General features: G+C 40.8%; 1 protein-coding gene and 2 long non-coding RNA genes across 5 annotated transcripts in view; 1 reads left to right on the top strand and 2 right to left on the bottom strand.

Moving 5' to 3' along the window:
* Window positions 1-983: 983 nt before the first annotated feature.
* The window catches only part of SYNPO2 (synaptopodin 2), a 221,038-nt gene continuing 198,534 nt past the window's right edge, over window positions 984-23,487 (bottom strand). For all 3 annotated transcript variants that reach the window (XM_070047672.1, XM_051819804.2, XM_002717223.5), the window contains one exon: window positions 984-4,476. In XM_070047672.1, coding sequence (XP_069903773.1) covers window positions 3,931-4,476 — 546 coding nt within the window. In that variant the 3' untranslated portion in view covers window positions 984-3,930. The remainder of the gene's footprint in view (window positions 4,477-23,487) is intronic.
* On the bottom strand, window positions 8,028-14,522 carry LOC138843507 (uncharacterized). Its single transcript, XR_011378273.1, has 2 exons — window positions 14,400-14,522; window positions 8,028-13,607 (listed from the first exon to the last, which is right to left on the bottom strand). It is a non-coding gene; the product is annotated as an uncharacterized lncRNA (long non-coding RNA).
* LOC103350837 (uncharacterized) lies at window positions 14,595-21,764 on the top strand. Its single transcript, XR_518699.4, has 2 exons — window positions 14,595-15,162; window positions 20,266-21,764. It is a non-coding gene; the product is annotated as an uncharacterized lncRNA (long non-coding RNA).

Below are 23,487 nucleotides of genomic sequence, written 5' to 3' on the forward strand. Positions count from 1 at the left end.
AGCCAAAGTCATTTTTCAAAATGTTTTGCTTAAAAATGCCTTTTTATGGTGAGGACTTGAGTCTACAGAGGGTAATCTTGGGCCAGCCTAATGGGGACAAATAATTGGAAATACTAGAATGACAAGCATGGCTTTAGAAATTCAACCAGCGTTTGTCAACCATGTTACCATTGTCTGTACCTGGACTTAGGACCGATTTTCAGTATACTAGTAAGGAAAGAATTAGTTAACATGAATATCTAAATAAGTTTGGATTCTAAACTTCATACCTTACTTGTTAAATTGATCCTATTTTTCAGATAAGGTTTCAAAGAAATTTTTAAATGTCACAGTAACAAAGAATTTTTTGCTTGGTCAAACTTTAATCAGGCTTCTGAGTCTTCTGCTAGACCCATCTGTACTTCCACGTAAAATCTTATTTTGGCAAAGAGCCTTGCTAAGTCAGTTTGCCAAGAATACCTCCTCCCCTTCTCCAATATCTGATGACCCTCCAATCTCAGTAGCTCCTCATGCAGCCCCCACCACCACTACCACCTATTAAGGCTGGTCACCCTGACCTCTCTTTAGTAAGAACCCTATTAGGTTGTTTCAGCCAGAATGCTCCCTACCCCTGGTGTTTTGTCTTGGTAACTTTCCATCTATTGACCAGTCCCCCCCACACACCCTGCTCCTTGGCTCTGAACTCCCTCTTGTCTATGTTTTGTTCAGAGTCAAATCCAATCTCTACCCCGTTACCACAAGACCCCATTGCAGTGGTCCTGAATAAAGTCTTCCCCACCATGCTGTAACAGGGGTCAATGAACACTTTCTTTCTTTAACAACAGTTTAAAGGTTTCCACCTAGCATGAAATTATTTTGATGTATCTGGAAGCTACTATGGAAAATAAAATTTAAAAATATGTAGTGGATAACAGTGAATCTTCTTTGGTATAAAGAACAATTTACAATAATTTTTAATAAGGAAAAATGAAAGGTTTCTTGACTTGATGTTCAAGTTACATTTATTACTAACATAATTTTGATTTTCAGTATGCATCTTTCATATACAGTCTGGATAAACAGAGGTTGAAATATCTATTTAATTATCAGGAGAACATAGTCTGCTTTTTAGTAGAAGTGTGGACAGTGGAGTTACTTCCGCTTTGAATAGAACAAAGTGTGAAAATCTACCCTCTTTTTAAAACAAACATTTCTATAATTCCTCTCTAATTATTATAACTAAGCCATTTGATAAATTTAAGTCTCAATTTATATGTGTATACACTTAAACCCTAATAGGGTGACCCTTTCCAATGTGTGTGACAGTGCCCAAATATAAGAGACATATTCAGAAATAAATGGACTTGAATCTGTGCATTAATAAAATTCAAAATACAGTACAAATTGTAAGTCAACTTAATAATGGACTCACACATGCAATGATATACTTAAGCTCAAGATGTAGAAAAAGTGCCAAATTAGTGCCTCTATGACTGGTATACTTTACTTTTACAGAAAGTTCTTTTAATCCACAATAAAGCGTGACCTCTTCCTACTCATGTGATTGCTACTATGAGAAAAACGTCTTGTGAAAAACATGTCCTCTATTTACAAAGCAACAACTCTTCCTGGTATTACTGAGAAGACAGACCAGCTTATTTTACTTTTTTTGTGCTGAGTCATCTAGATCTTCTATATGTATAGGAATTAGATCTCAGTGTGGTGGGTGTCCTGTCTCAACCATTAGCTTAAGTGGAAGCAATCTAACTTTGTCCATTTGCAGGTAGGCTAGAGAAAAATAATCTGAGTTTGACACTGGTATTTTTGCTTTTTCAGAATTTTCATCTGCAAAGTAGAGTTTCTTGAAGCATTCATTTTTAATAAAATAGGGGAAGTTCATTTCCTTGTGAGTGAAAAATGAGCAGCTTTCCTACCATGTATTATCTTTTCTGTGATGTATAGAATAGATTCAGATAATGCAAATAATTTTGATCTAATGCAAAGGAAGAAGAGTGTTTTATAATAATATTTAAGTTTAAAACATCTACTTCTCTCTATTTTGAGTCTAGTGAAAGTTCTAGTGAACACGACAAGTATAATGTGTATCAACTGATGGAAATAACACTAACACTTGTAAGAGAAAGCAATAAAATGGAATATGGTCCTAACAAGCAAAATCTTTTCCACTAAATCCTCCATTTGTTAAAACTTTCAAACCTAGAATGATTCAACCACTATAATAAACTTTGAACCAAGTAAGGATTTTAGGTGAAGGATTTCTGAGAATATGCTGACAGACTGATCCATATACCAGATATTATCTTTTAAGATTTCATGGAAATTTGTGGAGTCACTAACAATATTTTACACCTTGAGGGAATTAACACTATATCAATTTAAGATGATTTAACAATATAGAAAATATTTATGTTTTTTTTCTTCCATAACTGAACAAAGTACTATTTGGCTGGTTCTACCACTAAGGTTACCTTTAAAAAAAATTATTTTTTCTAGCCTTGAAGGTAAGGGATTACTTGCACCCTGGAATCTTTTAAATTTTATTCAATGAAAGAGAACATCATAATGATAAATTCGAGTTACAAAAGCAAACAAAGCAAAATTATCGTATTTAAAAACTTGAGCAAGTTTTGAATACTCAAGATTTTATTTAAAAATATTCTAGATACTTGCTTACTGTGTAAAATTTTGAATGTCCTTATATTTAGTGCTTTGTGGGTGTAGTAGTAAGAAGTGGTGTTGGATCTGATTGTTTATTATCAAGCTACAGAGTCATGGGTTAGGGGATTGATGACACAGCTGTCTAACTTCCTTTGAACATCCCACTAGCACCACTAGTTACATAGGCTTCCGTGGCATGTTTCTTCTAATCAAATAAGTGGTCATGACCTATACTTTCATAATAACAGGCATATTCATCTATCATTTCCTTAAACTCATTAATAGATTTTTTTCACATCAGTCCTCCCTCCATGTAACACGTAACATAAAACCTGCTGCCCAGCAATTCCTTTTGGGACCTTTGATGACACAGGCAGTGACACTAGTTACCTAATTCATTCCTAAACTTAATCTGACATTTGTAAAATGAACAACAAAATATGGACAATGCATCAAAGGTCATTTTACTAACGAGAGCATCCCAGAATATCCAAGTTGATAAGGAACTAAGATATCAGATAATCCAATTTTCTCATTTGATAAATTGGGATATCCAAACTCATAGCTACTCCTGTCTCAGGCTGCTGGCTCTAAATTAGATTAAAAATAAATCCTATACATAAACCTTTCAATTCTCCACACATTACATCATTTACCCCCCAAACCCATCTGAAGTGCCTAATAATCATATTCATTTACATTGATTACATTGATTTTTTCTGAGAACTCCTATATTTCAAAAAGAAAATCTTAATTTTACTAGACATAAAGTGTCTCAGACAAATGCTTGAAATAACACTAAAGAAGTCACTTTTTCATAATCATTACTCATTAGCAGGTTCCCAATGAAAATTTCTCCAGAATTATATTCATTGTTATTACAGCTGATGATAATGAGCACACCATATTCCATTCATTCCTTTCTGGACTAAAGCACATTCAAGAAAACACTTAATTTCATCTAAATTCAGTAGAGTTTAGTTGATCAGACCACTCATATAAATGTAATTAAGATTATGAGTTACTTTTAAGTGCCAGCACATCAATGCAAAAAATAAATTTTTTTCAGAGAAATTCTCAGTGCCTCACCAGATAAGGAAGTGATTCATGCTCACAAACCCCTATACACACATAAACACACAAATGCAGATCAATAACCTATAAGAACAAGAAGAGGCCAGAAGTGAATCAAAATCTACCAGAAAAGTCAAAAACTCTACAAAGGAGCATTAAGAAAAATCATAGTTGGCACATGATCAGTTCTTGTAACTTTCATGTTTGGCGTCTCCAGCCCCTTGGGTGTGGGTTATAGTTGTAATCAGCTACTGGAAGACAGTAATCAGACCTGGTTTCCAAGGACATTATTTCAGAATCATTTCTGGAGACTGGCCTATAACATGCATATGGCAACTGGGAACCATATTGAGAACTGCTGGACTTATTATTATTATTGGCTAGGGATGTGACATTATATTCTTGCTTTCTAAATGAGCTGATGTTGGCCTTCTGGGTTTGAGGAACATAGGAGAATCTCTCATTCCAATCTTGTGGAGGCCCTGGAAGCACCTTCCTCCGAGCTGCTGAGACCACATTTGCCACAATGGATTCCTGGATGTTTCTAGGTCCGAAGGCATCATCCACTAGACCAAGGGGAGACTTTGCAGCCGCTTCCCAAGGGGTTGGTCTCTTGCTTGGTTTGTCCATCCCATCAGCTGACTTGCTAGAGTAGTTATAAGCAGGTTGGTATCCCCAGGGAGATGTTGTAGAAATGGTGGGTGGCATAAATCTTCCGGGAACAGAAAGGGAGCGCCCAATCTCCTAAAAATAATAAAAATATTAATATAGCTCATTCATGCATTTGTGCTGATTATTATCCCAAAATATTCATGGTACCATTTCCACCTTCTGCACGAATCAACCTCCCACAATGCTTAGTCTTAGAGCCCGCACAGGAGATGGCTGTCGTGTCTTACTAGCTCTGGTCTGCCACTTGACTCCTTGTCCTCACTTGGCCTCCTAGCTGCTCTCCCTCTCTGAACCCATGACACCAATCGCTGCCATCTTTCTGAAGCACAATTCACGGCTGGAGCCCTATCATGGGTGAGAACCGCCTTAGCTTCTGCCCGTCCCAAACACATTCATATCTATTCCCTCAGCTCACCCTCATTCCAGTTCTGTCTTCCTGGCACAAAATAAATAAAGCATGTTGATTACCTTAGAAATGGGCCATAAGCTACTGTGCCTTTTACTTTTCCCTTGTGACTTTAAAGCCATCTCATTTTGGTCCAGTGAATGTAGCAAACACAAACAAGAGCTACTTAGACCAGGAATGATAGAGTGGTTGGCCTTTGACTTCTCAAAGATGACACGGATCTTTATTTCATAAGCATGGTGCATTGCCCACGTCTCTGAGGATATCATTTTGTTTATTTCATTTGTGCTTGTTTCCTTCCTTTTCATTTATTACATTCCCGTTTCTTTAAGACTTAGTGTCCCTGCAACACCCTGCTAGATGTTCTGCTTGACTAATACACAGCAGCTGAATTTATTGAAAGCTCTTGTGTTCTCTCCCATTGCAGGTTTTGCATTTCCAGGGACCCTGATTCCTGGCTATCCACATTACTTCTTTCTGTATTCTTAATTCTGGGTTATTTTCTTAGAGAAACCCCTGGCAAAAAGTAGCAAGGGCACACCTGGGGGAAATGAGTCAACTTTGAAAGTATCAAAACATTGTGTTTTTGAACAAAAGGCCCCTGCTTCAAAATTGTGTTCAGATTTCATAAACAGTTTCCACAGGTTTAAGCTTAATCAAATTCTTAACTTTAAAGTGAATAGCAACACCTGGACTTAAGCAAAATATCTAAAATGCAAATTTTTTGTTTGTTTGTTTTCCCTATTAGGCAAACAGAGAAGGTAGATGATACATTCTTGGTTCACAGATGAAAATTAAGGGGGTAAATATAATGGAAGTGAGTTCTCTGTTTTTAATCATTAAAACTTTACCAATAATGATGGAATCCTAGCAAAAATCTTATTTTAACTCATTTCTTTACCTTAATCCCAGAACTAGTCATAAATCCCCTTCACCATTAAGTTGATGGGGGTAGAGACCAGACACTTAGTCACCATTATTTAAGGCTTGGTTTCTATTCTACATTATTTAAGTGTTGCCTTAAAAATCATTCAAGAAAAACTTTTTTTCTTTTAACAGAGAGAGGTAGAGTCAGAGAGAGAGAGGTCTTCCATCCGCTGGTTCACTCCCTAGATGACCACAACGGCCAGAGCTGCGCTGATCTGAAGCCAGGAGCCAGGAGCTTCCTCCAGGTCTCCCACATGGGTGCAGGGGCCCAAGGCCTTGGGCCACCTTCTACTGCTTTCCCAGGCCATAGCAGAGAGCTGGATCGGAAGAGGAGCAGCTGGGACTAGAACCGGCGCCCATATGGGATGCCAATGCTTCAGGCCAGGGTGTTAACCCGCTGCACCACAGCGCTGGCCCCTGAAAAACTTTTTGAACACATAATATTTCCAGGCACTTTCCTATAAGCTAAAGATACAAAGATGAAGAAGTTCTTGCTCTCAAGAAGCACAAAGTTCAGGCCTATTTTTACCTCCATGGGGGCAAGTTAGTCAGTCATAGAGGAGGAGACTCTGTCTTGACAAGAAAAGGAAGAATGTTCTAACTTGTGAGTAGTATTAAGATTCAGTGTGATGAAGAAAAATTGAACTATTTTCTGTAGTGTATGTCTGTACCTCCCTTTTATCCCTGCTAATGGAAGAGTGAGAACAACAGTTTTCTACAGGATCCCTGGGACGATTTTCCCGTCCCATTGATAACTGCCTGATGTGGTCTTTGATCAGATGTAGAACATCAAGGGCTTGCTTTATCAGGTCTTTAAAACAACAGAGAGTTGAGAGTATGGCAATAGATAGAGAGATCTAAGGCTCCACAGATCTCTGTATGGCTAATAACTGGAAAAAGAAATAATTATTAATATATTTGAAAGTATTAAGTACTGTGTGAATGCTTATATGACAGTGACAAGATATCCAAAATGATAGATGAAAGATAGGAATTTATTTTCTGTTCTTTTTCCCACCCACTTTGTTTGAAAACCTTCAGAACTGAAATGTAGCAGAAATTAGAAAGTTAAAACATTGGTGAGTAATATCCTAATAACGAGATTAGAGGATTTTTGTTTCTTTTAGCTATGGTATAAATGTCAATCAATTGAATGTGTCAGGAGAAGAGTGAAATTTTGAAGCATGATTTGGAAGAGTAGGTTAAAGCTTTCTAAAGAGAAATTAAAAATAGCATGGAGGTTTAAAACAAAATCCCATGCAGAGTCCGCATATGACAATTTCAGCAGCAGTGTTGATTGTGAGAAAAGAAAAGCAGTCAGCTCAGTGCACAATGGTTATTGCTCTTCCATGTCTTATTCAGACTGCTGAACACTTTCCTTCCAGGGCTAACAATAGAGAAGAAAATTATCAATTATCCTAGACGAGAGATTCAACTGTGATATAAATAAATCAGCCTTTAGGCATATAGTTATTTCTGTTTATGCCCAAAATATTGCAGACCTCTGGTCTCTGCCTAAATCCAAACCCTAATCTTAACACACAAAGCAACTTCACGTCTTATTCTCTGATGTCATTTCCTTCTGTCCAGCTCTGTCCCTAGGCTCAGGCTGTTCTCTGCCTGGCTGACCAAAGGAAGCCACGTGATAGCCCCTGAGCCAGCAATGACCCAAGGGATCTGAAAATAACAGAGGTGTTTCTTCTATTTTGAGGTTTGAACGTCTGATGCTAGCAGCCAGTGTATCAGCCTGAGTTGTCACTCCCACTGTGGACTGAATTATTATCTGAGGAATTTAAATGTTGTATATGAGAACACTTAACTGTAACCAATATGCTAAACTGGCTTTACCCATAGCATTTCATCCAATTGCTTCCTTCTTTTTCTCTCCTACCACCATTTAAATTGCATTAAATAACAGAAGCTCTTCCACCACCACTGGGTGATGATGAAACAGGTCCTCGACATTCTGCTTACCTTTAGGAGTAATTCTAGGGTGACTTTAAGTCTCCCAAACCAGTCTTATTTTGAAAGAGAAGGTTCCATCACCTGTAATCACAAGCTCCAACTTCAAGTGAGATCTCTTCTGCTTCCCCAGTGGGGCCAATTTCATGAGGTTCAGTCCCTTTAGGGAAGGCCTCACTGTTGGCATCTTCACTTGCTCCCTCCCCTGTCTCTCCAGCTTGCTAACTCTGCCTGCTGGCACCCTGGGTTGAAGGGCAAGGATGGAGAAGAAGGAGGCCAGAGGAAGCTTTTCCTTACTTTGATAACCTTCTCTTCTGGCTTTTTCCTCTTAGGACCAGTCAGACCCAGAGAGGGACACTTTCCTGGGATATTGGAAGATTCCCATCATGGGGTACATTTTACCTGTAGGCTTTGATCCATCCCAATCTGTCTTTGTTCTAGGGGGTAACGTGACTTGTCTGTACTGCCTTAAGCAGCTGTCTATTTATGGCTTGTAGCTACCAGGATCCACTGCCCCTCTGGAGAGGCCCCATGATGACACCCTCCATCCCTCCCTTGCTCCTGGCCTGTACTGGTCCATGGGTAACAATTCCATCATTTGCCTGTGAGGATGTGGCAGCACATTTCCTGTTTTTCATTTTTTTTTTTCTCCATAATAGTTTGTTAGCCTGTACTTCACCCCCAGCTTTCCCAAGAGGGCATCAGATCCCAGTCCCATTCTGACCTCCTGCCCATCCCCATGCTGGCCTCTCATGTGTGATCTAAGAAGCCACCTTGATACTCCCACAAGACTTGAGATATAGGGATGGAACCTTCACTCCAGCTACTCCCAACACACACATCTACGACACTCCAGAATTCTTCACAAAATCCGCTTTCCTTGGTGTATCAGGTGCCCTTTAGTTACCTGGACCTGGCTGAAAGGTTCAAGAGTTAAGTAAGTACCTTGCTACCATTTCCTTTGTAAAGTATGCATTTTAGTCTGGACTCTTACGTCAGTGTGTAATGTCCAATGCGGGCTTTAGGTGAAACTTCAGCCTCAATATTCTGTTAGGCTAACATACCATTTTCGGTAGAGCATTAAGTTCTCTTGTTTGTCTTTCTAAAATGAAATAGGGGTGGGTATATAGTCTAGTAGTTAAGAAGTTGCTTGGGAGCCAGCGACGTGGCTCACTATGCTAATCCTTCGCCTTGCGGCACCGGCACACCAGGTTCTAGTCCTGGTCGGGGCACTGGATTCTGTCCCGGTTGCCCCTCTTCCAGGCCAGCTCTCTGCTGTGGCCAGGGAGTGCAGTGGAGGATGGCCCAAGTCCTTGGGCCCTGCACCCCATGGGAGACCAGGATAAGTACCTGGCTCCTGCCATCGGATCAGTGTGGTGCGCGGGCTGCAGCGCGCCGGCCGCGGTGGCCATTGGAGGGTGAACCAACGGCAAAGGAAGACCTTTCTCTCTGTCTCTCTCTCTCTCTCACTGTCCACTCTGCCTGTCAAAAATAAATAAATAAATAAATAAAAAGCAGTTGCTTGGAATGCCCACATCCCCACTCTCAGTGTGCGCTTCCTGCTAATGCACAGCCTGGGAGACAGCAAGTAACATCTCAAGTAGTTGGATTCCTGCTATCCAAAGCGGGGATTGAACTCCTGGCTCCTGGCTTCAGCCTAGCCCAGCCCTGACTGTAGCAGGCATTTGGGGAGTGAACCAACAGATGGGATCTCTCTCTTTCTGTTTCTCCAATAAATAAATGTCTTAAATTGAAATATAAACTAAACTTGGATGGAATTTTTTTTCCTACTAATTAATTCTAAGGAACCTCTCTAATAACTTCCAATAGTTGTAAAGGGTTGAAACCTCAGTCTGCCCTGAGGCCCTGCTCTTGGCAGAATCTTGCTTGTTACCAGGGCATCTTGGTCAGTGCTTAGGTTCTGGTTTAGGAGAAATTCTTCCCTACATGGAACTATCTTTACTGCACATTCAGTCATTCTTTCACATATTCCCAGTTTCTTTCACCCTTTTTGAATACTTTCACCATCCTGTTGCTATCTTTCATTTTCCATACTAGGAAGAAATAATACCCAGTATTTATTCCCTCAAGTTTTCTGCATCCCTTTTCCTCCCGTTTGTTGGATAAGGCCAACACAGCTATGATGATCTTAAGCAGATGTGTGCACTTACACCCCAGACACACCCATGTGCTGAGTGAAGACATCCTTCAAACTCCCCTGAGGACTGTGGCATTCGGCAGTTGGCATAGTTCATATTGCACCTGCAACATTCAGTCAGTGTGTTTCTAGAGCAGTCTGTCCTTTAGGACTTCAACCCATGAGAGAACATGCCAATATTTAGCCAATCCAATACAATTATGTAGTGAAGGGTGTAAGACTTCCACTGAACTCATGAATCACTGGATGTTCTATATCGCCCTAAAAGACTAAAGAAGCATTTTCCTACCTCTGCCTTTAGTAGTAGCCAACACTGATACATTACTTACTGTGTGTAGGAAATTGGTATTCTTGCTTTATGTGGCATATTTCATATATCCTCGCAACAATCCTACAAAGTAGACACTATCACTATCCTGCAGATGACAATTCTTGAAGAGGATAAACAACTTAGCCAGGGGTAGAAAGCTAATAAGCAGTAGAATAGAGAGTTGAACATAAACGCCTCATACTAGAGCTGTGAATCTAAGATTGGACTGTACTTGCAATGAGATTCTTTTGAGAGAACATCCTCTTTAAAAACAGTCAAGTTCATGCAAACTAAATGGAATGAGATCTTAGAAATTTTGGAAAGGTAGGGTGAGAAGAATCACTGTGTTCCTAAATTTGTGTATATAAAATGCAAGAAGTTTGTATTACTTAAATAAAATTTTAAAAAAGGAAGTATAGCAATTAAAAATAAAGAAATTTTGGCAAGGGTCATTTACATTGTGATGAGTGAATATTTGGCAGTTTGCCATGTGTCACGAGAACAAGCAGGTGGCCAGTGTAAAGGAAGCAGAGTACATCAGATTTAGATGCACTTCTGCCCCTTGAGGAGAAACAAATATGGGGCTCTGCATTTAGGAGCAAAGCTCAGAGCAGCTGAGGGTCTTTCTTGGCTTAATAAAAATCATCTTTTTATGCCAATTGAATGTTGATTTAGCCATACAGCTCATTAACAAAGTAGTGTAGTTAGCTTCCTTGTTGAACTGTCTGGTAACCAACTTAACTCGCCAGGAGCACTTGACACTTGAAAACGAAAGATTCTTTGAGGTTTACGTTTCTAAAGCAATGTAAATAGTCCTAGAAGCCAAAAGAGTTTAATGCCTTGAAGTTCAACTGTATTATGTCATACACCTTGAAAGCTATAAGGTTCCCTTGGCTGAAATCCTGCTTATACATGCAGTGTAGAGCAAGGATCTTCAACTGGTAACTATTAGTCCAACTCATTTGACTTCTTAAACACATAATCATTAATTACCCAGCACGGCTATTCCCAAAGGCCCAAGAAAAGTAAAAAGAGCAAATGGTATATCTTTTGACCTTATAACCATTGATTGGAATTTCTGAAAAGCAGAGATCCTAGAAGAGACACTCAAAGAGAAGAAAGCACTCAGGAAGCACAGGCATTTTCCAAATTCCCACTTGCTCAGATCAAAGTCTTTGGAGTCAGTGTGGACTACCCCCCATCTTACACTCTACGCCTGGTCTGTTAGCACTGACCATACAATACATCTAGTATCTGACATTTCTCATCACCTCCATGGGTACCATTTTGTACTAAATTGCCAAATACTCTTGCCTAAATTATTGACATTGTCTCCTGATTGGTTTTCCCAGTTCCATCCTTGCCTCACTCAGTCTATTCTTAATATGCCAGCCAAAATAATCCAGTGAATCTCTACATCAGATTATGTCACCCAGTCCTCTGATTAAAACCTTCCAGTGGGGGCCAGCATCATGGTACTGCAGATTAAGCCGCAGCCTGCAATGCCAGAATCCTGTATGTGTGCTGGTCATGATCTGGCTGCTCCACTTACAATCCAGCTCCCTGCTAATGTGAATGGGAAAGCAGCAGAGGGCAACCCAATTTCTTGGGCCTCTGCCACCCACGCAGAAGACCCAGAAGAAGCTCCTGGCTCCTGGATTCAGCCTGATCCAGCTCTGGCTGTTGTGGTCATTTGAGGAGTGAAACAGCGGATGGAAGACCTCTCTCTCTTTCTATCTTTCTGTGTAACTCTGCCTTTAAAATAAATAAACAAATCTTAAAAATGACTTTCCATTGGCTTTAAAAAGGAAAAATCAGTCTTTTTATTGACCCATAAGACACCACAAAATCTCCTGAGCAACTCCCTTTTTCCGTAAATATTTATTTATTTATTTATTTGAAAGGATCAAGGGAGGGAGAGATATCTATCTTCCATCCACTAGTTCACTCCCCAAATGGCCACAACAGGCAGGGCTGGGCCAGGCCAAAGCTAGGAGCCAGGAAATTCTGGGTCTCCCATGTGGATGCAGGGGCCTGAGTACTTGGGCCATCCTCTGCTCTCCCAGTCACATTTCCAGGCAGCTGGTACAAAGTGGAGCAGCCGGGATGCCAACTGGCACCCATATGGAATGCAGGTGGAGGCTTAACCTTTTAGGCCACAGTGCTGGCCTTGAGCAACTCCTTCCATCCGACTTCATCTCCTTACACTCTCTCCCTCTAACTGTGCTCCAGCCAGTTAGCAGCCTTCTGCTCTTCCTTGAACACACAGACAGGAATACTGCACACCTCAGGACTTTACACCTGCTGATCCCTCTGTCTGAACACAAAACCCTGGATGCAACCCCCACCTCCTTTCCTTCAGGCCCTACCCCAACATTATCCCATCACTCTATTTGGCTATTCCTTCACTCTCAGAATTCTCCACCTCCCTTCCCTTAGGTTTACATCCTCCTAACTGATCAATTTTTGACTTTTTTTTAAGTCTTTTTCTTTGTGAAATTAATTTTCATCTAAGGGTGAAGGTTTTTTTTGTTTTGTTTTGTTTTGTTTTGTTTGTTTTTTGTTAAGACATCCCTAGACCAGTGACTGGTGTCAGAATAGTAGGTGCTTAGTAAAATATTTGTTAAATGAATGAATGATCATTTCTATATCTGGCTGCCATAAATCAAAAATTTGGCTATCTTCACTAAAACTTTTGGGCAGTTTGAAAGGTGCAACCCTTCCCACACAGGGTTCAGATAATGGGATTCATACTACTAGACTCCTCCCTACCATATCCTATATATATGTGTACACTCCAAATCATCCTTAGCAGGTAAATTAGGTTGAATAAATATTTATGAATAAATCAATTTTATAAATAGATGTGATTTTTTAAATGCAATTAAATTGATTTTCATTCAGATCCATGGAAGTTTGAGAGTTTGCTTTGATCTCACAAATAAGAAAAACCTTAGAGAATTAGGCATGAATTTTGAAGAGAGCAAGATTTAAAAAAATAAGAGCTAAGAAGAGAAAGATAATGGACACTGAAATTAATTAGGACTGGAGAAGAGAAAACTGAGTGTTGTCTTCCCTTTTATCATGACATTGCAAGCAGATTTTACAAAATGGCAGCTCCTGCTAACCAATCTCATAGGATCACTCCCAACTGTAGTGAGTCTTCCGTGACAATTTTCTTGACAGCAGAAGCAATCCAACATTGGAAGACATTTTTGCATACAGGTAGAATCCTTTTATCCAGAGGCCATAAGTATAGGACAAATACTCCCCTTAGGTGATTTCAATACAATCAAGTTTGAAGGCAGAGGGCATGAGGACATCTTTAAGGTCACTTCTCTTCTAGTCTCTTAATAAAATTCTCTTCCTCACATTCCCTTAAACTTAAAATGCATCCTCCAAGTGGAGTGTTGGGAAATTCTGTTGTAGCCTTCTCCTATCTAGAAAAGGGAGGAGAATGATCTCTTATTAGGAAGAAGTTCACAGTAGTATTCTGCCTGTGAAGAGCAGGACAGAGAATCAGGACTAATAACCTGTATTTTAAAATAGAAAAGTAGCCAAGTAACCACACATTTTAAAAACAGTTCTATGGGGGCCGGCACTGCAGGCTTAGTGGGTAAAGCCTCTGCCTGCAGTGCTGGCATCCCATATGGCACCAGTTCAAGTCCTGGCTGCTCCACTTTTGATCCAGCTCTCTGCTATGGCCTTGGAAAGCAGTGGAAGATGGCCCAAGTCCTTGGGCCCCTGAACACGCATGGGATATCTGGAAGAAGCTCCTGGCTCCTGGCTTCGTGGCCATTGTGGCCAACTGGGGAGTGAACCAGCAGATGGAAGACTCTCTCTCTCTCTCTCTGCCTCTGTGTAACTCTGCCTTTCAAATAAATAAATCTTTTTTAAAAAATGATTTTGCATAAAATTAAAAAAAAACCAGTTCAATGAATGTAACCAACATACTAACACGTGAAGTAAGTAAGAGAGAGAGTATCTCATCTTGGTTCCATCACTATTATCTTAGACTAATTGTGGATTAAATTTTCTGTTCGGAAACAATAGGCTTTCTAAAAGTTGTATGTTTTGAGGAATTTCTCTTGTGAGGATACTTAAGGGTGGTAAATGACAGGGGAAACTGCCAGCATGTTGTATTAGAAGGGACAGGAGTGTGAATATCACACTGACCTGGGAGTCCTGCCTTTGCCTCTTGTTACCCAGGAGTCGATCTCTCCAAGCCTTACCTTCCGTAGCTGTAAAATGGGACTAATGCTGTCTACTGTAGAGATTGCACTTCAAGACTGAACGCCACGTAGCATAACAAATAGTGATGATTTTTGTTACTATGAGAAGAAACCGTGGTTCTGAAGGTGTCAGAGACCTGACAGGACCTTTTGTTCACAAGGCAACTGCATAGGCAGGCTGCCGACCTGGGATAAAAATAGGACAGACTTGCCTTTGAAGTGGCATTAGCAGCGCACGCCTGAGATGCCGCAGTGCCAGCCCCTGCCCGCCTCCCCGCAACAGAACGCAGGCAGCTAGGCTGGCCAGGAACATTGCCACTGACCTCATCTCCCTGCTAGGCCACAGTGGGCCAAAGAATAAACTTCTGGATTTTTTTTTAAACTTCTGTTATAAAAGAATAAAAATAACCACACTCAATTTGAGGTCATGGAGATTGATGATAGGGAGGAATTTGTTCTTATATTTCTGGGGTCCCTTTCCTCCTAGACGTAGTGGTAACAACAATAACTGAACTGTATAGAATTTTTCCTGTAGGCACAGTTCTAAGAATTGTATTTCTATGACCTCATTTATACCTGATCTTGGCCAAAAGGCCAACAAACAATAACAATTACTATTACCTCATTTAGTTCTTTCAATAACCCTACAATCTTTATATTGCCAATAAGAAAACTAAGAGGTAGAAATTAGACATCTACCCTAAGTCACACAGGTGATACTTTACGTGTTTGTACAAGGAAAATTGGAGCTTTAAAGCCACAGGTAACAAAATTTAATTTGAATAATGTATTTTGGGGCATTGAATCTGTCAGCAGAAAAAAATTGTGGCAGTAACAAATTTTGTCCTGTTATCTTTTTTCAAAAAAAAAAAAAAAAAACAACTATGTCCCTCTACAACTTATAGCCTCTAAAAATACTCCTATTAATATGACTTTTCTGTTTAAATGGCTGGGACTACCATTTTAATTTTTTGTAATTTTTGGGAGAAAACCCTACTTAAGTGTATTTTTATGTAACTGGTTTGAACATAAAAATAAATCTTTGAACACATTTTCAAATATTTTGTGAAAAGTTGTATTCTCCTCAAGATTTAAATAGTAAAAGTCATTCATATAGAGTCCCACAATAGAAAAAAATAATAGATGTCAAAAGTTCTAATTCCATCATTTTCTATAGAAAAAAGGTTAAATTTCAAAATTAATTATGTTGATATACTATGAAAATTTTTTCATTCTTTTAGAGGTTTATTTGTTCATTTGAAAAGGGGAGAGAGAGAGAGAGAGAGAGAGAGAGAGAGACCTCCCATCCACTGGTTCCCTCGCCAATGGCTACAATGGCCAGAGTTGGGCAAGGCAGAAGCCAGGAGCCCAGAACTCCTTCTGGGTCTCTCACATGTGTTTCAAGGGCCCAGCACCTTGGGACATGATCCACTGTCTCCCAGGGCATGTATTAGCAGAAAGCTGGATCAGAAGTGGACTATCCAGGGCTTGAACCAAGCACTTTCATATGGGATGCAGGTGTCCCAAGCAGCAAAGATGCTGAGTTGAATGCTCACCTTAAAATCAATAGACTTTTGACCTTGTGGGAAGTTTTGATAGAGAAAAAATACAGTGTTTGGCACATTCTAAACGCTTAATAAAGGGTGGTCATCATTGTTAGCATAAAAATTAACATGATTGGGTGGGCATTGGCACAGGCTTAAAGATACTAACCTTGAATGCCTGCATGCCATATTGGGCTACATGTATTTGAGTCCTGGCTGCACTTCTGACTCTAGCTTCCTACTGAAGTGATCACTGGGAGGTAGCAGATGATGCTTCAAATATTTAAGTTCCTGCCACCCATTTGAGAGACCTGGGTTGAGTTTCTGGCTCCTGGCTTTGGCTTGGCACAGCTCTGGCTGTTATGGGCATTTGGGCAGTGAACCAGTGGATGGAAGATCTCTCTGACTCTACCTTTCAAATAAATAAAAGTAAATAAAAAAATTAGAAAATTAACACACTATACACTTTATTTGAGTTATAATTATGATTAGTTATAAAACCCACTTAAAATGTGTTTAACTATGTGAATATAGCTTTAGCTGTCCATGATATCCTAAAAATATTTCTTTCCTAGGCCAAATCAAACAAATGTGTTTTCTCTCCTCATTCACAAAAAGAAAAACTAATGTGTACATGGTTTTAGCCCTGGAAAGGAAGTGAGGATGGGTTGAGACGATGTTGTATAGATTACGTGCTTGCTATTTGAAGTAGAGCTAAAATTCCTTAAGCAAACTCATTTTCCAAGTAGAATGGCTTTTGTTTCTTAGAGGAGAATTTTACCAGCTAAGATTTTTTTTTTTTTTTTGACAGGCAGAGTGGACAGTGAGAGAGAGAGACAGAGAGAAAGGTCTTCCTTTGCCATTGGTTCACCCTCCAATGGCCGCCACAGCTGGCGCACCGCGCTGATCCGATGGCAGGAGCCAGGTACTTATCCTGGTCTCCCATGGGATGCAGGGCCCAAGCACTTGGGCCATCCTCCACTGCACTCCCTGGCCACAGCAGAGAGCTGGCCTGGAAGAGGGGCAACCGGGACAGAATCCGGCGCCCCGACCGGGACTAGAACCCTGTGTGCTGGCGCCGCAAGGTGGAGGATTAGCTTAGTGAGCCGTGGCGCTGGCTCAGCTAAGATTTTAAGAACAAGTATTTTTAAGAAATGTGTACATGCAGTTGACAAGCTTGGATCGCCCTTTGCCTGATAATAGTCTCAAAACTTCCCACTGGTGTGTTTCTAAGCCACCACTTTATCATAATGCTTCATTACATTAAAAATTCCTCATTATATTAAAAAAACTGACAAATCAAAGCTTGTTGACAACCACACAACATGTGACAACATAATTTCAAAGATGCGTAGAATACAGTATGAGGAAAGTGACTTACAATGTCTATGCAATTGTTCTTCCATCTATTTTATCCCAGAGTTCATTAAGTAGATCCCTGGGTTTATATCCCAGGCCTTGGGGAAATTGCTTAACTTACCACTCTTTAATAACTTAATAACTTAAGATTTGGGGCTGGCACTGTAGCGCAGCGGGTTAATGCCCTGGCCTGAAGCGCCAGCATCCCATAAGGATGCCGGTTCGAGACCTGGCTGCTCCACTTCCAATCCAGCTCTCTATTGTGGCCCTGGGAAAGCAGTAGAAGATGGCCCAAGGCCTCGGGCCCCTGCACCTGCGTGGGAGACCTGGAGGAAGCTTCTGGCTCCTGGCTTCAGATTGGCTCAGCTTCGGCCATTGCAGCCAATTGGGGATAGAAGACCTGTCTCTCTCTCTGCCTCTCCTCTCTCTGTGTAACTCTGACTTTCAAATAAATAAATAAATCTTTTTTTAAAAAAAAGAAACTTAAGATATATTGACAAATTGTATTTATGGTTCCCTCATCTAAAACATGGCTCCAGAGTGATGTTTAAAATTAGGAAAAATAAATGCAACTCTCTATCAGAGAAGAAGTCAACAACTTGCTTCCTTAAGCTCAGAGTAGAAAAAATTGTGCTTAATTCCCTTCCCATATCTCTCTGGTCCAAGTGCTAAGTTATGTATACTTATATCTCTCTTGTTTGAAGGAACTTACACAATAATAATGTATGAAGTGATTTCAAAATGTTCATAGAAAACAAAATCAAATTATTTTGGTACAAAAAATTTTTTGAAATCCACACTTTTTTATAATATTCATTTTCCATGAATTTTTTGAAGATCCTTATTCGAACATTTCATGTTAGAGACACAAGGCAATGCCATAAGTATGTGGGATTTTCAAGTGAATGGTTGCTTTGCTGGAATAGATGGAAGAACCCCAAGGGGGAAACAAGATTATTAGAGAGTATACCATGAAAGCCATGATCATGTACTTTTCAAGTACAACAGGAAATCTGGAAACACCAAGTATCATTTTTCAAAATCAGAGGCATTTATCCCATTTGAAAACATGAATCCCCGATTTATTTGTAGTTGAACCTTTAACGGTTCAAGGGAAGGTATTAGAATGCTTGCCTACTTATCAAACTTTTAAAAATAAGAGATCAAATACTTAATTTTGCCCCTGATACTAGCTGTTAATAGAGCTGTTTTCCTTTGGCATAGTTTTCTTCATGTGCTCACAAAACTGTAACATGTAGTTATCTTGACACAGCTTTGCACATTTGGGACTGTGGGAGCTACACTTTATCAAACGTATCTCATTCTTTGCATTCCCTTGACTTCTCCTCACTTTCACATTTGCCCTCATTTTGAGATGATGCTAGATATATACGTGACTCTTCAAGTGCTAAACAATTTTCTCATTTGCAGTATTAATTTGTGTAAATGCACTCATAAATTTACAGAATACTTATGAATTAGCCCCAAACATTGCATCAATCACTTAGCTGTTTTGGATATATAGTCTTAGCCTAATATAAAGGATAACTCCTGGAGGCAGCACAATGTATAGATTCTCATAATTACACTTTTGAAAGCTAGAGGAAGAGAGAGCCCTCAGCAAGCAATACTTGTCTGAAACTCTAATACAACCAACTATCCATTGAAAAAAAATTTCTAGAAAAGCATGAAAAATAACCAGGGCTTGTCTATTTGTAAAAAGAGTCCTGGGGCCAGTGCTGTGGCGCAGTGGGTGAAAGCCCTGGCCTGAAGCGCCGGCATCCCAAATAGGCGCCAGTTCGAGTCCTGGCTGCTCCTCTTCCCATCCAACTCTCTGTTATGGCCTGGAAAAGCAGTAGAAGATGGCCCAAGGCCTTGGGCCCCTACACCCACGTGGGAGACCCTGAAGAAACTCCTGGCTCCTGGCTTCGGATTGGCGCAGCTCATGCTGTTGCGGCCAATTGGGGAGTGAACCAGTGGAAGGAAGACCTCTCTCTCTGTCTCTACCTCTCTCTGTAACTCTTTCAAATAAATAAAAATAAATCTTTTCTTAAAAAAAAAGAGTCCCAACTGATATCAGTCACAAAGTTCCTCCCTAACCTGTTTTGATCTGTGTCGTAGAAATCGTTACACACTCTAAGATAGCGGTATGCACTTTCACTGTTATTCCAAATCTTGCCCACTTCAGTATTGATTGGCGAGTCTAATACAGGTGAGTTCCTATAAACACCTAAGTAGATCATCATTTATTGGGCTCCATACAACTTTACTCCCTCTCCACAAATCTCCAGCTCTCTCCTGTTAGTCTTTTCTCCTCCCACTGGCAAATGCACAAACATACATCTCATATTACAGAACTTGCAGACACATCATCATCATTTTTGTTATAGAAATAAACCTTCCTGGATTAAAGGCTGAAAACAATGGGCCTGTTGGGGTCAAAGTTGCTACAGTGTAGGCCTACCTGTTCCTTTGTGCTGCTCACACTTCTAATATCTAAGCCAGGACCGACTTTGCTTTTTGTCGACCCATAACATTATTTGCTCAAATTAAAATGCTAAGTTAAAACAGAAATAACTAGGATCTCTCTCTGAGACAAGTAAAGTTCATGAACTTTGTTTTACGTTTGAAAATTCTACAATCCTATTTATGTTCATGCCAAATGTTTCAAAACTCTCCTTGATCCTAGATCCCCAAATAAGAATGTTTTGCTTACTGCCAGAGAGATTTAAGTTAGTGATTAGAAAGGCCAACTTTGATTGACAATAACTGCAGCCAAGGGAAGGCATAACAATCCCTTTTGCCAGAGATCAGAAAGAGCAGCAAGGAACTTGCGACAGTCCCTTATTCTAATGATTAACCTGTGTCTTTCTGTTTCTGGAAATATTTATGCTCGTCGTTGATTAGAGGCAGGGGTCAGACATCAAACACATCTCAAGGTCTTTTTCGTTCTTCTGCTTAAGAAAAAGCACATGCAAAGCAAATTACAACGCAACAAGCTTGAGAAGCACCTTCAGAGCCGGGAAGAGTTTGCTGCCCTCTCCTGGATGTTTGAAAACGCAGCAAGATGTGCGCTCCAGGGCCTGTTCCTCCCGCTTCAGACAAGGCACCAGCAGCCGGCAGTTTGCAAGCCTGGCTGGCCCGGACCAGGCGAGCAGAATAGAATAAAGCTGACTTAGTGTTTTTGGCATTAGGAAAGGACTTTCCTTAGTGTGGTTCACAACCCATTAGTAGCAGAATCACCTGGGGTGTAGAAGGGTACTTCAAAACATGCATGAGAAGATGGAACTAAACGATAAGCTTAATTTTCTTCTCCCCCACCCCCCAAAGTGAAGTCCATGCTTATGTTTTTCATAATATGCATTTTCCATGAATGTTTGAAGACCTTCATGTATTATAAAAAATAAAGAATTCCTGATCCCCAACCAGATCCAGTGACTCGGAGTCTCTAAGATGGAGCCGGGGGAATCTAAACTTCTGCCTGGGAACAAAAGTTGTAAAACTGCATTAGAACACTTTGGCGAGGCCAGCGGGGGCCGGTGCTGTAGCGCAGTGGGTTAACGCCCTGGCCTGAAGCGCCGGCATCCCATATGGGCACCAGTTCAAGACCCGGCTGCTTCACTTCCAATCCAGCTCCCTGCTATGGCCTGGGAAAGCAGTAGAAGATGGCCCAGGTCCTTGGGCCCCTGCACCCTCATGGGAGACTAAGAAGCTCCTGGCTCCTGGCTTTGGATCGGTGCAGCTCTGGCCATTGCAGCCACTTGGGGAGTGAACCATTGGATGGAAGACCTCTCTCTCTCTCTCTTCACCTCTCCTCTCTCTATGTAAATCTGACTTGCAAATAAATAAATAAACTTAAAAAAAAAAAAAACACTATGGAGACGATAGTTTGCTCAAGCAAATGTTATGTATATAAAGAAGTTGTATTAGTTCAGAGCACAGGCTTCAGTCCCAGCTGTTCCACTTCTGATCCAGCTCCCTGCTAATGCACCTGGGAAAGCAGCAGAGGACTGTCCAGGTGCTCGGGCCTCTGCAGCCCATGTGGGAGACCTGGATAGAGTACCAGGCACCTGATTTGGCCTGGCTGGGCCCCAAGTGTTGCAGTCATTTGGAGAATGAACCATTATATGGAAGATCTCTCTCTCTCTCTGTCACTCCGCCTTTCAAATAAATAAATAAATAAATCCTAAAAACAAACCAGACAAAAAAATACAACTGTGGGAAGATTGCTCTGGTACCTGAAATAAATCCTTTATTTTCTATCAACCTAACCTATTCCTTAGTGATTCTTAGCTCCAGAGGATGGTTTTGTGGACTTTACCCATTTGAGATACTCTAGAAGAAAAAGGACCAAAAGGTCTCCAAAGCAAGAAAAAGCCATACTTTTGTTTTGAGATGAAATTAAGTAGCACAAAAGGGAAACTAAATTAATTGTGCTCAAAACAAACAGTATTTTGGATTTGGATGAAATTTTCAGTCTCAGCTTGTTTTGATTTTGTTTTTTCCCTCAAGTTCAGTCCCAACTTCTGCTCATGACTCAGAAGGATTCTAGAAGTACCAGAAAAGCCACAAAAATTCCCCGGGTTTGAAAGGCAGCTGGAATGTCAAGTTCCTCCCTCCATCGGTCACTCTGCTTTGAATTGTTTTTCATCACTGGCCTGTGAGCTCGGAGTTTGCTCTGTTCAGGCGGAGGGTTCACTCTGTTTTTGGAAAGTGATCACGCTTCTCAGGCAAGGGGATCAATTACTCTCAACAGGCCAGGCTCCTGACCCTTTGTCCTAGGACAGAGTTGGAGAGGAGGGAGAAGGACAGCTGTGCGCTGTGCCCGCACAGGTCAGCCACTTCTGTGAGAGCCCAACTGTCGCAGGTCTGAAGTGGGGTAGGCTCAGCGACAGGGTTGCCAACTGTTCCACTTTCTGTGCGCCGGGCCTATTTAGGCTTCAGCTATCCTACTAGGATCTTACTTCAGGCTACCAACTACCCTATTTTGAGAATATGTTTGATTTATAAGCATTTCCCCAGGACAGTTCTTTTTAAATTGCTAAATACAATACATTTGTTCTAGGTAATATTGATACTTTCAGTTGCACACTGTCTTCATGGTGGAGTCTCTCAGCTGATGCTTTTTTTTTTTTAACTAGCAACCCATCTATTGTTCATGGCATGCCCTTTACATTAATAGCAAACATTTGCTATTTGCTGAATACTCTCTCTGTGCCAGGTGCTGTTCCACACACGTAACTCAGATGGACTCATTTCATGTTCACAACAGCTTGGTGGTGCACCTATCACTGTTCCTAATTCACAGCTGAGCTACTGGGGCACAGAGCAGCTGGATTTTTTTTCTTTTCTTTCTTTTTCTTTTTTTTCTTTTTTTCTTTTCTTTTTTTTTTTTTTTTGACAGGCAGAGTGGACAGTGAGAGAGACAGAGAGAAAGGTCTTCCTTTACCGTTGGTTCATCCTCCAATGGCCGCTGCGGCCGGCGCGCCACGGCCAGCGCACCGCGCTGATCCAAAGCCAGGAGCCAGGTGCTTCCTCCTGGTCTCCCATGGGGTGCAGGGCCCAAGGACTTGGGCCATCCTCCACTGCACTCCCGGGCCACAGCAGAGAGCTGGCCTGGAAGAGGGGCAACTGGGACAGAATCCAGTGCCCCAACGGGGACTAGAACCCGGGTGCTGCAGGCAGAGGATTAGCCTAGTGAGCCACAGCGCCGGCCACAGCTGGATCTTTTACCAAAGGTCTCCCAACTAGCAAGAAGCAGGCCTGGCAATAAAGACACAGGCAATTTGGCCTCAGGGCTCACACTCTACCGGCTATAGAAATAGGCCCCTGTGTGTTTAGTGTTCACATGCATTTCTCACCTGATCATACATGAAGTTCATTTAAGAAATGGTTACCTTCTGCTTCTCCTAAACCAAATCCCATCTTTTTCTTTTTAATTAAAAAATTGGGGGAATATTTTTCCACATTATTGTGACTAAAATTTGATAGATTTTTCTCATCGTCATTCTATTTTTCCTTAATTTGCATGGCATAAAATTATCACAGCTCTGGTAATATATGATGTTAGGTGGCTGGATAAAGTGGGTGTCTGAGCAAATAGGTCAAAGGAAATGAAAGCTACAGCTTACCTACAGTGTACCCTACTTGAAAGTGCCTATGGTTGGAGCTACCAAACTAAGACT

This window comes from Oryctolagus cuniculus, chromosome 8 (assembly GCF_964237555.1).
Source record: "Oryctolagus cuniculus chromosome 8, mOryCun1.1, whole genome shotgun sequence".
Lineage (NCBI taxonomy): Eukaryota > Metazoa > Chordata > Mammalia > Lagomorpha > Leporidae > Oryctolagus > Oryctolagus cuniculus.